Source organism: Nuphar pumila, chromosome 1, assembly GCF_984573655.1.
Source record: "Nuphar pumila chromosome 1, dmNupPumi1.hap1.1, whole genome shotgun sequence".
Classification (NCBI taxonomy): domain Eukaryota; kingdom Viridiplantae; phylum Streptophyta; class Magnoliopsida; order Nymphaeales; family Nymphaeaceae; genus Nuphar; species Nuphar pumila.
This window is the reverse complement of record NC_143249.1, coordinates 42,595,639-42,610,208: the sequence shown is the minus strand read 5'-3', so window position 1 is coordinate 42,610,208 and position 14,570 is coordinate 42,595,639. Positions and strand designations below refer to the sequence as shown.

The 14,570-nt window shown below is 38.0% G+C and overlaps 1 protein-coding gene and 1 non-coding gene across 2 annotated transcripts; both read right to left on the bottom strand.

Moving 5' to 3' along the window:
• Nucleotides 1-1,165: 1,165 nt before the first annotated feature.
• Nucleotides 1,166-1,239, bottom strand: TRNAN-GUU (transfer RNA asparagine (anticodon GUU)). Its single transcript has one exon. It is a non-coding gene; the product is annotated as a tRNA-Asn (tRNA).
• Nucleotides 1,240-3,109: 1,870 nt separating this feature from the next.
• LOC149848821 (protein transport protein Sec61 subunit gamma-like) lies at nt 3,110-9,445 on the bottom strand. Its single transcript, XM_090012592.1, has 3 exons — nt 9,261-9,445; nt 9,033-9,148; nt 3,110-3,404 (listed from the first exon to the last, which is right to left on the bottom strand). The coding sequence occupies exons 1-2, from the start codon at nt 9,352-9,354 to the stop codon at nt 9,033-9,035; spliced, it is 210 nt and encodes a 69-aa protein (XP_089868718.1). The 5' UTR covers nt 9,355-9,445; the 3' UTR covers nt 3,110-3,404.
• Nucleotides 9,446-14,570: the final 5,125 nt, after the last annotated feature.

Genomic DNA, 14,570 nt, shown 5'->3' with positions numbered 1-14,570 from the left:
ACCTTGGATGCAATTTTGTAAATAAAGTTACAGAGTGAGGTTGGTCGAGATTGGTCGGCAGTCCATAAAAGAAGACGGGTGGGCCTTGAGATTTTGGAATAAGAACTGGACGAGTTTCTTTAGCTCTACGAATGAGCTTACCTTTTTTAAAATATCCTTGATGACACCGGTATCATTAGGTACAACAATGTCCCAAAATTTTTGATAGAAGCACGCAGAGAATCCAACATACTGCTCCTACCAGACAAGTTTGTTACAGTGGCTCATAATTGTCATTATCACCAGTTATACAATGATACCATTGGAATTCGAACTTGCAACATCCCAGCATAAAGTGGCGTGCACTAGCTGCTCCTACCAGACAAAGCGGAGCTCCTTTGGTCTTAATGATGACACGAGTTGGCAGAGGAAGATTGACAAGCTTGTTTGTGAAATAATCTTGAAAGAAAAAGAACTACAGTTTATTTCTTTTTAATTTATAACACGAAGAAACCACACTTGACATGATGACCTGGTCACGCTGGCTCATGCTGCTATGCCTACAGTAGTCATGCCGTTGGCATAAAACTCTGAGGTTAGGATCCCTTTACCCAGAACCGAAAAACTCTAAAGTTTAGACACCGAGTTTTGTCAAGGCCTTCATTGAGAGGCATTAAGGTCAAGGTGATCCAACCCAGTGACGATGGGAAGAACGAACAGGTCGTCCAGGTTCGCAGAATAGGCTCCACGAGCCTAGCCATGAGCACTTCATGAAGTTTACCAAGCCGATGATATGTTTGGTTCAGCTTGGCTCGTTAAAAACTGGATATATAAATAGTTTATGTCCAACTTATGTGGCAGTAAGAACGGTGGGTTAAGCCTTTTGGCTTGCAAACAATGTTCAGACATAAATTTTGCTCTTTTTCACGTTAGAAAATGTTTTGTTCTTTAGCTTGGCTCATCACGCTTTCAAGCTAAGGCTCGGTTCGAACCAGCCAAGCTTGAACACCTTAAGCATGGCTTCTTCGGCTCCTTCACTAGCCCTAGACCCAGGTGTGTGTGTTGTTGCAACTTTATTCGAAGGCAGGCCAGCTATTCTTGGTCCAGTTCGGCAGTGCCTGTCTGAAAATAGGAGGCGTCCAAAAAGGGAGAAATATGAAAAGTCCCCCAAAAAAATTCAAGAGACCGCTAGAAGGAGGGCTTGAACCTCCGACCTTGTGGTTAACAGCCACACGCTCTAACCAACTGAGCTATTCCAGCTTACCGATATAATGACAAATAAAATATTATATTATAAGATTAAAAGCAATGTGCATGGCTCTTCACGCGCGGCAATTCGGGTGATGTAGATCCATATCCGAATCCGAGCTTGCCTGTAGAAAAGATGGGTAGATCCAAAACTGAATTAATGTGATAAACTGGGTGCATGTAGATCCATATCTGAGTCAGAGCTTGCCTGTAGACAAGATGGGTGCATGGAGACCCACATCCGACTCCGAAATTACAAAACTGGCAGTTAAAATAGGTCTAGTTAATCAGGGTTTCTATTGTCCCGTCCTTTTTTTCAGATAAGCAAGAGATCCGTTTGGAATGGACCTTTTTCTGACTTGAACATGGAGTGAGCTGGATTCAGGTTGTTTGGATAGAGCTAGTTCTGCTATGCATCCAAGATCGGACCTCAATCTACTTGTAATAAGATCCATTTGGAACAATTATTCTGTTCCAAGGAAATACATTTGCTGCAGGGGTGCAAACGTGTGACAGAAAGTCGGATAAGAAACTTAGAAAATTATGGGCAGGAGGTAAGGATCAGAGTCTGGAGCAAAACTAGGTCCAATTTTTATATGGTAGAACTGGTCCTACTGGACTCGGCAAAAAAAAAAAAAGGGTTAGAAACAAGGATTTTATATTCAAAAAGTACAAGTGGATCCGATTTGATCCGAATATTCATATATACTATAGAAAATATTGATCTAAATCTAAACAAAGTCAGATAAAAATAAGTCCAAAATCTGATCCAGATGGGCATTTAGGTTTATTTTAAGATCCATATCCAAAACAAGGTGTCGGATTCAGGTAGAGTGTGGTCAAATCCTGTTCATTTCACCCCCTTTCTTTTATGCAGTAGTGTTGTATCTACGTGATTCTGTGCACTGGTCCAGATCCAATTCCAATTAAACTGCCATTAGAATCTATACAAAGATCCTACCCACTTGCCACTCATGTAAAGCAATGTCGAGTAGAGCGAGAAATGTCTGAATTTGAAAGGATCCCAAGCATTTACACCAAACCAATGCCACAAATCTTGTTTGGGGAAAATATTTTATTTCAGAATTGTTGGGAAAATCTTACGTTTTTTTTAAATCTAGTTTTTTTCTGGAGAAAAAACACTTGCACACGCCACGCGCACGCACACACACACACAAGAATATGTTAAATGGAAATAAGTGAACTAGAGTATGAACAGTGAACTGAGATTTTGTAGTTTTTCTTTCTTTCTTTTTTTACTTGAATTTCATTTACAAATGTGATCTACAATCTTGGTTTTATAGGAATATGCTCTTGGATCATCCGATCATGATTCATAAGCAAGCGTTTTTAAGGCTTGAAAATCAATGGCTCAAAATTTTCATAAATATTCAAGCAAACAGCCAATTCCTAACTAATGGACCATGCTGAACACATCTGCAGGATTTTATTTGCAACTCTAAAATGCCTAGTTCACACTTTAGCTCTCATATTCTAGTGGCCCATATACGTATGTGTGTGTCGAAAATAAGTCAAGCCATCCTGCCAAAATCCGGGCTAAGTCTAGACCTGGTTTGGTCTGGCCCAAGGTCCAAAAAGACTGCAATTGCCAACCCTTAATGTCACCCAATAATATCTCAAGATCATCAAAATCTTGGTGGTATATTTTACTATGATAAGTATCCAGACCAACTACGAATTAAATAACTCTTTATCATTCCCATCCATCATTGCATATAGGTCTGAATCATGTTGGAATGGGCAGAAGTTTGTTCACAGCAATATATGGAAACAAAGATGTGAATCCCTCTAAAGGAGTGCTCACATGCAAGGAGTTTGAAAGCTCCGAGTGCGCCACCTGATTATACAATTCTAGCTAAAACAAAGGCCTGGCTAATGTGACATAAAATGCAAAGCCTGGATCAAAACAGAGGAATATCAAGAACTGAGATAAGATGAATCCTTCCCCTCCATTGATCTTTAGAATGTTTCACATCTAAGATCTACAAAAAGATTTTGCGTCATACAGGAAAAAGAAAAAATCTAAGAACATAAAGCTCTTAGAATTGAATTTAATAATTGTGATGAGCAATCAATTAAGAAGCATTCAAGTTCCATGTCTTCTACATTTTCTTCTAGCAGACTAAAAGCAAATGCATCCACTCCGTACTTTTTACCTGTCATGATATTTGAAGTAGTTTAGTTGTCAATTCAGATCATAAACATGCACATTTGCTGTTAGTTGAAAAACTTGCAGTAAAGCAAAGTGCAGCAGATCTTTTACCTGAGCTGCATCAGATCATTTCTCATGTAAACTTAAAAAAGATTATATTCTACCAGGAAAAATAAAAGCAGCATTATGGAGACACTAAGAGATTTAGAATGACAATCAAAACAGATGCCTCTAATTGCCAATAATCAATTGCCTGATATCCAAAAGTACATGCTTTTCTTCCTTTTCCATTCATTAATCAGGGAAGTTTAACCCATCAGTTGACCTGTACCAAATTATGCAATTGCAGATCTCAAGGGTAGGAGAAGCCAATCGAAAGGCTTATCTTTCCAAATGAAAATCCTCCCTCAATAACAAACACAAGTTGTCAGATCTTTTATGCATATGATTATGGAAGTTGGGAGTATTTGTTGTTCTCTACCACTATCATCACTGCTGGTAACATTATTTCCACATTTCTATTCATGTAGGAAGAGAACAATGATAATCTTCAGCAATAACTGAATATTACATGGGGATGAAGAAAAAAATAACCAACCATGTTCCACTCCCCAAATGAAAACAAGTTTATCATACACAGACTTGATAACATGGTGTATATGCATAAATTGTCACTTTTTTAGTTACTAAAAATGGAAATTGGTTTGATACATTCAATTAGATCCAATTGCATGCATACCCATAGGCATCAGGAGTCACCTACAAGATTAGAGCTATGCATGAAACGTGTTCTACATACATAGCCTTGATAACAAATTTCATACACTAACATTATTGCATTTTCCTGTTAAGGTTAGTTTTTAAAATGGAAATTGATTTAGACCATTCATACATGGATCTTAGTTAGATTCACATTCATCCAATTGCATGCACATGCATGTGTTAATAATTATCTAAAGTATTAGAATTATGCATAACATAATGGACATTTGGTCCCATTTTTTCTCATTCAATCAATTAGTATAAAAAACTTTTTATGAGTTACATCCACATTAGCATAAGCACTGTGGGTAAATTAACAGATAATTTTTCTCAGTTCATAAGTCACTCTTTGTAACCCATGGCTTTATGGCCTTAATTCTCATCTTTTATAGTTTGGAACTTTGGATGCCTACGAATAGGTGACTTCTCTTAGGGCTAAATCTACCCAATCTATTTAATCTAGCTTTAACCTACTTGCAATAAGGACTGACATGATCTATCTCAATTGGAACCTAGAATCGGTTATAAAATCCTTGTTAAGCACTGAGGGGCTGTTTCATTATCTGGAGAGAACTGTCAGATGAAAAAAGTTTGCCTGCAATTAGCGTTCCGAACATTTTTCCATATTGTAACAAAGATTGGTGTCTCGAGGAGGATTCAAAATCAATGTGGAATAAGATAGCGGGTGGCATGAGAAAGGTGGCTAAGGAGGTATTGGGTGAGTCTAAAGGCGGTGCACCGCTAGGTAAGGATACATCATGGTGGAACGAGGATGTCAAATTAGCTATTAAGGTTAAAAGAGAGTGTTATAGAAATCTAAGAGTTGTGATAATGAGAATTTGGAAAAGTATATGATAGCAAAGAAGGAAGCTAAAAAAGTAGTTTGAAACGCGAGGGATAAGGTATATAAGGAGGTTTATGACAAGTTGGATACCAAAGAGGGCGTGAAGGATATTTGTAGGCTTGCAAAAATGAGAGATAGAAAATCGAGGGATATGGGTATGGTTAGATGTATCAAAGATGAAACACAAAGGGTTTTAGTCAAAGATGAGGAGATTAAGGAGAGATAAAAAGATTATTTTGATAAGCTATTTAATGGAAGTCATGCTCAGGATCTTGGAGACTTGTCCATTCCTTTTCATGAGATGAATCGTAACTTTATGCGCAAGATTCAAACAAAAGAAATTGCAAAGGCTCTGAAGAAAATGAAATCAAGAAGGGCAGTTGGCCCAGATGGTATACCTATCGAGGCTTGGAAATGCTTGGGAGAGAAAGGTTTAGAATGGTTGACAAATTTTTTTAACAAGATTTGGCGGACAAATAAGATGCCTAATGAGTGGAGGAAGAGTACTGTGGTGCCTCTATATAAGAATAAGGGTGATATACAATATTGCACAAACTATCATGGTATAAAACTCATGAGTCATACTATGAAACTTTGGGAGAGGATGATTGAGTCTAGGTTGAGGAAGGTTGTCATGATATCGGAGAATCAATTTGGTTTTATGCCTGGAAGATCAACTATGGAAGCTATACATCTTCTTAGACAACTTATTGAGAGAAATAGAGAGAAGAACAAAGATTTGCATATGGTTTTTATTGATTTGGAGAAAGCATACGATAGAGTACCTAGGGACGTTCTCTGATGGACAATGATGAAGAAAGGTGTTTCTCTCAAGTCCATTAGTATAATTAAGGATATGTATGAAGGAGTAGTAACCAATGTCCGCACTTGTGGAGGGGTGACAACCAATTTTCCTATAACGGTTGGGTTACATCAAGGATCTGCTTTAAGCCCTTTCCTATTTGCTATAGTGATGGATGAGCTTACGAGATCAATTCAAGAAAATGTGCCATGGTGTATGTTGTTTGCTGATGATATTGTTTTGATTGATGAGTCTAGAGCTGGGGTTAATGCTAAGTTAGAATTATGGAGACAGACATTGGAAGCAAGAGGCTTTAAGTTGAGTAAGAGTAAGACATAATATATGGCATGTCGGTTTAGTAAGCAACGAAGTAGTGATGGGAGTGTAGTGAAGCTTGGTGAGCAAGAAATATTGGTGGATGATTGTTTCAAATATTTGGGATCTATCATTCAAAAGTATGGAGAAATTGATGGAGATGTAAATCATAGGATAAAGGTTGGGTGGATGAAATGGAAAAGTGCAACTGGAGTGCTGTGCGGTCGTAAAATGCCATTGCGGTTGAAGGAAAAGTTTTATAGGACGACTATTAGGCCCGCTTTACTATATGGTACAGAATGTTGGGCTGTCAAGAGACATCATATTCAAAAAATGAGTGTAGCTGAGATGCGTATGCTTAGATGGATGTGTGAAAATACAATAAAAGATAAGATTCGGAACGAGGAGATACGTAAGAAGGTAGGCGTTGCACCTATTGAAAATAAGATGAGAGAGAATCGTTTACGGTGGTTTGGACATATTCGGCGAAGGCCTAATGATGCTCCAATTAGAAGGATGGAGAAATGGAAAAATATATTAGTTAAAAGAGGTGGGGGTAGGCCTAGGAAGACTTGGATGGAGATGATAGGAAAGGATATGAATGCTTTGAACCTCACCGAGGACATGGCATTGGATAGAAATGATTGGAGGAGAAGGATTCATGTGAAAGACCCAGAATGATTTTCTTTGTTGGTTCATATCGCCGACCCCAATTGTTTTGGGATGAAGGCGTAATTGTTGTTGTTGTAACAAAGATGGACAATTTTTTTATGGAGAAAATTGACCAAAAAGACAATTTTCACTGGAGAAAACATTCAGAGCTCATTAGCTCTGACAAAATTTTCTACACAAAATTGTCTAAATTTGGCAATGTGGTTGCTCTTGCTTCCAATTGCCTGGATGATTGGATCATTCCTTTTGCCTGTGAGAGACGACCACCATCAGAGGACTGGCACTGTCGCATCTCAGCCTCAAGTGACCTACTCACTTTATCTGCAAAAAGCACCATCAACTCATTCTTTGGCTATTAGCTGAGGTGGAGTTGTTCAAAGTGGTCATTCTTGTGGGTATGTAACATGGGTGCTGGGTACTCCTACATACAGGTCAACCAGGTTTTGAACTGAACTTTGACCCATTTTATCCATCTTATGATCCAATCGGTGTGTAGTTTATGCTTGAGATCAAAAGTTCTTACTGTTAAATATACATTGTTGATCACTATTTGCCAGTTAACTTTATACCTCGTCATTTTGTGATCATTATTTGTTATTCCATTCTGCCCCAACACACCTCAACAAAATGGTGCTGCTACAAGAAAAAATAGAACTTTGGTTGAGACAGTAAATGCAAGTTTATGTCAATGTAGTCTTATTCTAAAGGTTTCATTTCAGTGCTTAAGAATCAGATTAAGGTGATTTCTGATCTACTGGATCATAGGATCTTTAACTATATTCTACTTTTTTATGAGAAAAATGGCTGAAGTTGACTGACAAAATTACTATCAGATATGTATAGAATTTCGTTACACTTCCCCATTGGTAGGCTTCAAGCTTGAGAACCCTCGGTTAATCTTCTTAACAAAAGTTAACCTCCATATTAACATCAAATAAAGCGCAACTAGAAGAACACAAGAATTAAGCACTAAGCAGTGTTGTTTGTTGGCAAATCACTAGGTTTATGAACAATACCCCATCATAAATCACATACCTATCCCACCGAATCTAGTCTATCATAGTAGATCTTAAACTATCAAAACAGACCACCACATTATTCGTGAGAAGGTTATGGAGTACGGACCAAGATTCAATTGATACTATCTTAAGTGAACACCAACTTGCTTGCATAAACACAAACTCTCAATTTCCTGCCATCGGATCCTTGAAAAAGAAATTGGCATTACAGAATTTCAGGTCAGTTTTTCTTTTTTTTAGGGAATGAATTTCAGGTGAGGTATTAAGAATACAATTTAGTGGCATACGTGTGAGGTTAAAAATTAACATCTCATTATTTATGTTCTAGGTACCATTGCAAAATAATATTATGTATACAGGAAATAACGAAATGCCTAATGCATTCGAAGAACATCTGTCGGTAGAGTTGACTAGGACAGAAGGACTAGGTTCAATGCATGGTTTTTCTTTTTACCACTAAACCTCCCATTGCCTGTTCTTTTTCACTAAACAACCCCAACTGGTTGAATCTTCAAATCAAGCTTTGGACAACTTCACATATGTGATCATTCCCCTTTAAGCCAATGCATGTCTAGGTAAATATTTTATCACCATCTATGCTGGAAAGCAGAGGCTCAATCCTACCTTCTCTTACTCGATATTTGTCTGTGACTAAATTCTAAAGAAAAATCTGTTCCGGAGACAAGTTTTAATCGCTATTGGAACGTTGATTTCAAGATCCCAACTGGGCTTAATGTTTGAAAGATTTTGTTTAAACTTTATAGAAATTCTAGTCCGTAACTTTCTGTTAAATGGTACAAAAAATGGAATTTTGAATTATCGAAATTCAACAAAATGTAAACAATAAATATCACCGAAGAAAAGAAAAAGGAGCTCCATTAACAGAATTTTGCAATAAAATCGATGGAAAATCTGGTAAAATCCAAATTTCCATCCAAAAACTAGATGGTTTCAAAACTTAACAAAGAGATCCGCAGAATTGATTGGAGTGCAACTTTTTTCTGATTCAATTTCAACTATACCAACTAAGGAACACACAGAACATGTTTTGATCGGCTTGAAAATACAATTTAGTGTGTTCAATTTTGAATTCACACAAGAATCAATATCATAGATTAATCTACTCCACGCATCAATCATGTTCAGGAAGCAGACGAAAAATACTGCACAAGTAAGAAAGAGATGATCGGATCTACGAAGCCGCTCGGGTGCGCCTACCTAACCGGATCCGACGATGATGTTGTTGATCGGAATGAAGATCAGTTTGACGAAGAATCCCACGAATCCCATCACTACGAAGCCGATCGCCGTCCGGAACGCGACTTTCGTGAATTCTGAATCAGATCGAGAGGAATTCAACATAAATCAAGAAGAAATTAAGGAAAAAATCGAGAAATCGACGGATTCCGGGAGGGAAAAGCTAGAGATTTTGCGGGAAACTCGAACCTTTCCGGTCAGGCTTGTGGCATCTCTTGACGAGGCGAACGCTGTCCTTTGCGAATTCCCTCAGCGGGTCGACGACGGAGTCCAGGGCGTCCATTTTCCGGCGACGGAGAAAAACCCTAAAGAACTCTGCAGAGAGATCAGATCAAGCAAAGCCAAAGACACGGAGAATAAGGGGGAAAAGGAGAAAAGAGAAAGAAAAAAATTTGGAAAAAATACCCAATATAGACCCACTTTTTTCGCTGTATTCTAAAAACTGGCTGTTATTTTAAAGAAGATGTCTTCAGATTTTTTTTTTTTTGAGATATAATAGCCACGTAGTAGGGGTGGAAACAGGTCGAATTCGGTCTGGATCCTGATAGATCCGAATATGAATCCAAAATACCTACAATAGATCCGAATCTGAATCAGATTCGAGGAGGTTAGATTGAATCTGAAATTCTTATGATAATACTGGATCCAGAGAAAAAATAGAACAAAACAATTTTTTCACATGTAAAGAATGCATCCGGGTCAGATTTTGTTTAGGATCAACTCTATATCCGAATTAAAATGATGATCCAAATCCGACCCGAAAGTGATCCGATTGAACAGATTGGTACCTGATCCAAATCCACATTCAGATTTTACTTAAAGAATCCATATCCAAAAACTTATGTCAAACTCGGATTGGATATCTGAACAAATCCGATCCATTTGCAGCCCTACCACGTAGGCCCTTTATTAAAAAATATAAAATGTCTTTAGTAGTAAATGGACAGTTTAATAAATTTATTATATAACTCTTGGTTAACATGAGTTAATTGAATTTTTTTGGTGCTAATATATGAGTTAATGTTTGCTACAGTTGATTGTATTTACAGTGGGCTTAGCAAACAAATTTTTTTCTTTTGTTTTTTTTTCTGCTTCTAACAAAAAAAAATGTGATCTACATGTTGGGACTGGATTTTGTTTTGCCAAAATCCAACTTATAAACAGTTTTTTTTTTCTGAAAGATCAACGGCTATGATGCATCATTTTTTTCTAACTCTTAAAAACATGTTTTTTGTCAAAAAAAAAAACATGGTCCGAGAGTCAATTACTACTAAATCAACTATGTTGAACACATCTATGAGATTAGATTGAGTCAAAACAACTTGCATCATAAGATTCATCTCGATTGTAGATCTGCACTTGATGATTGAATGAAGGTAAAATTCATATAAACCGTTAAATTCCCAAACTGGTCGTCAGGCAGTTACTTGGCTTGGAGCTTAAATTTTGGAACTTGGACAAAAAAATTTCCCATTTTTTCCTAAAGAATTTCCAAGGCCATGTTTGGAAGAGATAAAAACTCATAGAAAAATATAGTTTTGCTTATGAGAGTTTTTGCAAAAAAGTTTTTGGCTTGTTTGCGTAGCATGAGAAAAATAGAGTGAAAAAATGTAAAAAAACTAGAGAGAGGAGGATGGTGGTGGGTGGTGTTGAGATGGATGGGGAGATGGTGGGTGGTGGTGAGATGGGTGGTAGGGAGTGTAAAAATAAATTCTCCACCTCCCTCTTGGAAGAATGTTTTCTATCAAAAAGTATATTTTTTGAGAAAAACTCTCTCAGCAAAAAAGTCTCTCTTTTGAAAAAGTCAAAAAATTGGCACAGATTTTCTATTTTGCATCCTTTTCCTTGTATCTTTCTTGCTTCCAAACATATCATAAATGTCAAATCGATCTACATGATGGGAAGCTCAGCTTATCTAAACACTCCATGAAAATGAAAATTTCTAATAACAAAACAAATCTACTATTTTATGACCAAATTTCAAACTAACTCTATCTATAAAGTATGGCATCAATCAGACAGCCCACAGCTTGATTTTTGAAACCAATTATAATACGGAGTATTAAGGTAAAATAGGATCCAAGACTGATCCAACAAATGAATCCCATAGATCCGAGACCAATTCAGCAAACGAGTCTCACGTCTCATCAAGTCGACAATGATCCAGAAGGCTTGGTAACTCTCAGGGATAACCAAATGGATAAGATATCAAGACCCCTAATGCAAATGAGATGCTTACAAGGGAGAGTTGTGAGAAGGATTGTAATGCAAAATGATCATCCTAAGAAGGACTGTAATGCAAAATTCAAGGAGACTAAGTCTCCTAAACAAATATAACTTTATTATATTAAGAGAACCTCACCACCATGGGGTCGCCTGCGTGGCCAGCAGGGTAGTTATCATGGTGGTGAGCTGAAAGCACCAGATCAAATCCTGCTATCGCACAAGTGTGTCCATAGCTTTTTAGAGGTGAGCCACGTAAGTCCGGGTAGCTGTGGGTAGGGGTGGCAATCGGGTTGGCGGGTCAGCATACCTCAACACGAACCCGACCCGTTTATTAAACGGGTTGGCATTGGCGGGTTAGCGGTCAGGTTCGGGTAAACGGGTTGACCTGCCAGCCTAACCCGTTTATTAAACAGGTCAGTCGGGTTGGCATACCCCTAACACGAACCCGACCCGTTTAATAAATGGGTTAGGCGGGTCAACCCGTTTATGACACGAACCCGTTTAAGCGAAACCCGAACCCACCCAAGAAGCGGGTCGTGTTAGATTTTGCCACCCCTAGCTGTGGGGCCAGGGGCGTAGCTAGGATTCATGTGAGGGGGGTGGGGAGGGGGGGGCAAACAGGGGTGTAGCAAAAAAAAAATTTGGTGTGATAGTATGGGGTTTGGGGGCACCGCCTCCGAATTTTTTTTTTGAGATAAAATAAAAAATGGCTACAACTATTAATAAAAATCTATTTCATATGGACAAATCAAACTATTTGCTGCAGTCAAGGTTGGGCTAGGACTGGGCTACAAAAATGGATAAAAACCTATTTCATATGGAATCAGGGCTGGGCTAGGACTGAGCTTTTAATTTTTTTTTTAACTGGGCCGGGAGGCAGGACTGGGCTACAGCCCCGCTCCGCCTATGTGTGGGGCCACACCTAGGGGTTTTCTCACTTTGGTAAGGGTTTTTTGTCATAAATAAATAAAAAACAAAGACAAAAATATAAAAAAAAACCTCTCATCTTAAAACCATTGAAGAAGAAATAAAGAGAAAAATCAGTTCCTGTCGTAGGCGTAGTGTAAAACCCGCAAAATTTTGATAATTATCAAAACAAATAAATATTACAATTCTTGGAAATAGATATTGTAAAGTGATATAGAGTCGATCCAAATAGACCTTGTATCCATGCTGGATCAAATGTATCCAGTATTTAGATTCAAATACAATGTATGGATTCAGATCTTGGATGGAGTCAAAACCCACTTAAAATCAAATTTCAAATTTGCAATTACAACTAAATTCGCAAAGCACATCTTTAAATTTTCATCTCTGGTGAAAATCGCCCTCGTTATGAACATAATCTACTGATATACACTTTCCAATAATTCACATGAAATAACGAGGGTTTTTTCTCATTTGGGTCCCAAATTCGGGAATTTACTAGTCATATATATTATAATTTTGATTTATGATTCTCGAAAATTTATTCCTCATAAATAGTACTTATGCCACTTCGTATGTCTTACTTACGCAATTTCGGACTTCGCTCATCATTGAGGTAGTTTTAGACGCAAAGAAGTGCAACCAAGTAAGAGTTGGTGCACTGGTGAGGTTGGTTGTCTCAGCGGGAAGAGAACGTGGTTCGAATCCCCTTGTACGCCAGAATTTTTTTCAGAAAATGTTATTTTTGTAAAATGCGTCAAAAGATGATAAAATGATTATTGTTGCAAAAATATGCAACAAAACAAGAAGTGGCATACTAGTGGGGCTCGTTACCCCTTAGGTTGAAGAACCCTGGTTTAAATCCTCTGTGTGCCAAAGATACTTTTTACTAAAAACATTTTTGATTGAATTTTTGAAATTCGAAATAGACATCAAATGCTCATTTAAGAAGGTATTAAAGTAGTAGTATATGTTTTTCTCTTTTTCAAGAAGGGAGCTGAGAGGGTGGCTATGGTTGGAAACCCAACCGTCTAGAATGGAAAACACCATTCCACAGATTTTCAGAAAGGGGTGGCTCTATCCCATTATGGGTCTCCCACTGATTTAAGAAGGTGGGGGTTACAATGCCTCAATTATGAGGTAGGTTACTTGGGGAAGGAAAAAAAAAACGGAAATCCATAGAGGGATTACAAAAATGAGTTTCATTGAAACTCGTTCCCTTTCTCTCAACCTTTTCCCTCTCCAACGAGTAGACTGTCTCTACTCCTCCTCATCTCCATTCTTTCTGGCGATGGTTGGCAAACGAGGAAGCTCCGACGTTAGCAAGTAGACGAGTGCTCCACCGTCAGATTTTGTAGCAAATGCCGTGTGACTCTCCTTTTCATTTCGCTGCCACCATTGATCCCGACGAGGAGCTTGCGCGGGGATACCAGATGTCTGCAAGGAAGAGCGCTTCATCGTCGGATTTGCGTCTTCACGAGGTAGGGATACCTTTCTTTATACGTGTGTGCAATGTCATTTGATCTAGTATGTCTGAAAAATACCATGTCAAATTCGGTATGTGGGAGTGTGAGAGTATTCATTTGATTAGTTGCGATGAAATTAAATTCCTATGGTTGCACACAAGTTACCAATTTTTCATTCAGATTATAATGGTTATCTAGTTTCACGATTTTTGAAGAGAAATGAAAAAAAAATGTATATATTTTTAAACATCGGTCTACGCTGGTACATAACCCAACTTGCATACCCACGGCAGGGGTCTGATGGTGTCTCACATCGAACCTCTAGTGGGATGCTTAGAGGTAGGGTTACTCTCATAACACAGTAAGCCACAGGTCGGACCGAGTCGACCTGTACACTTTCTGTTGGAGATATGCACTCACCCATATTAAAATGTTGACAGGGTGTTAGTGCCCAGTTCAGACCTATGTCAGTCCGGTTAAATACAGGGATTGTTCCAGAGAGTAATGAGACATGATAGCTACTAAATAGCTAAACCGCACCATAGTAATACACATCACATTAGTTAATAAGGCAGGGATCAAGCACCAAATCTTGTATCGTCGGTTCATGAAAATAAGGTTTGAAACGATCTAGGAAGGTCACTATGGACAAGATAGTACATTCAGTGAATTAGATTGAACTGATATACATCTAGAAATATATATATATAAAGAAAAGAAGGTTCAGATCAGCAACATGATGCCTTAAGCTGAGCAAGTAGCATTTAAATGAGACATTGAAAATATGATTCAATGCATAAACGAACCGAGTTTATGCAGTATACCTACGTCAAACATCAGATCAGTCCATTAACGTGACCCTTGCCATAAAGTTGGGGTC

Bases quoted from the DNA above. Each gene is read 5' to 3' on its own strand.
- LOC149848821 (XM_090012592.1), bottom strand. From the start codon at position 9,354: ATGGACGCCCTGGACTCCGTCGTCGACCCGCTGAGGGAATTCGCAAAG. The intron at 9,149-9,260 runs GTTCGAGTTTCC...GATCTGATTCAG, and splicing joins CCACAAGCCTGACCGGAAAG to AATTCACGAAAGTCGCGTTC.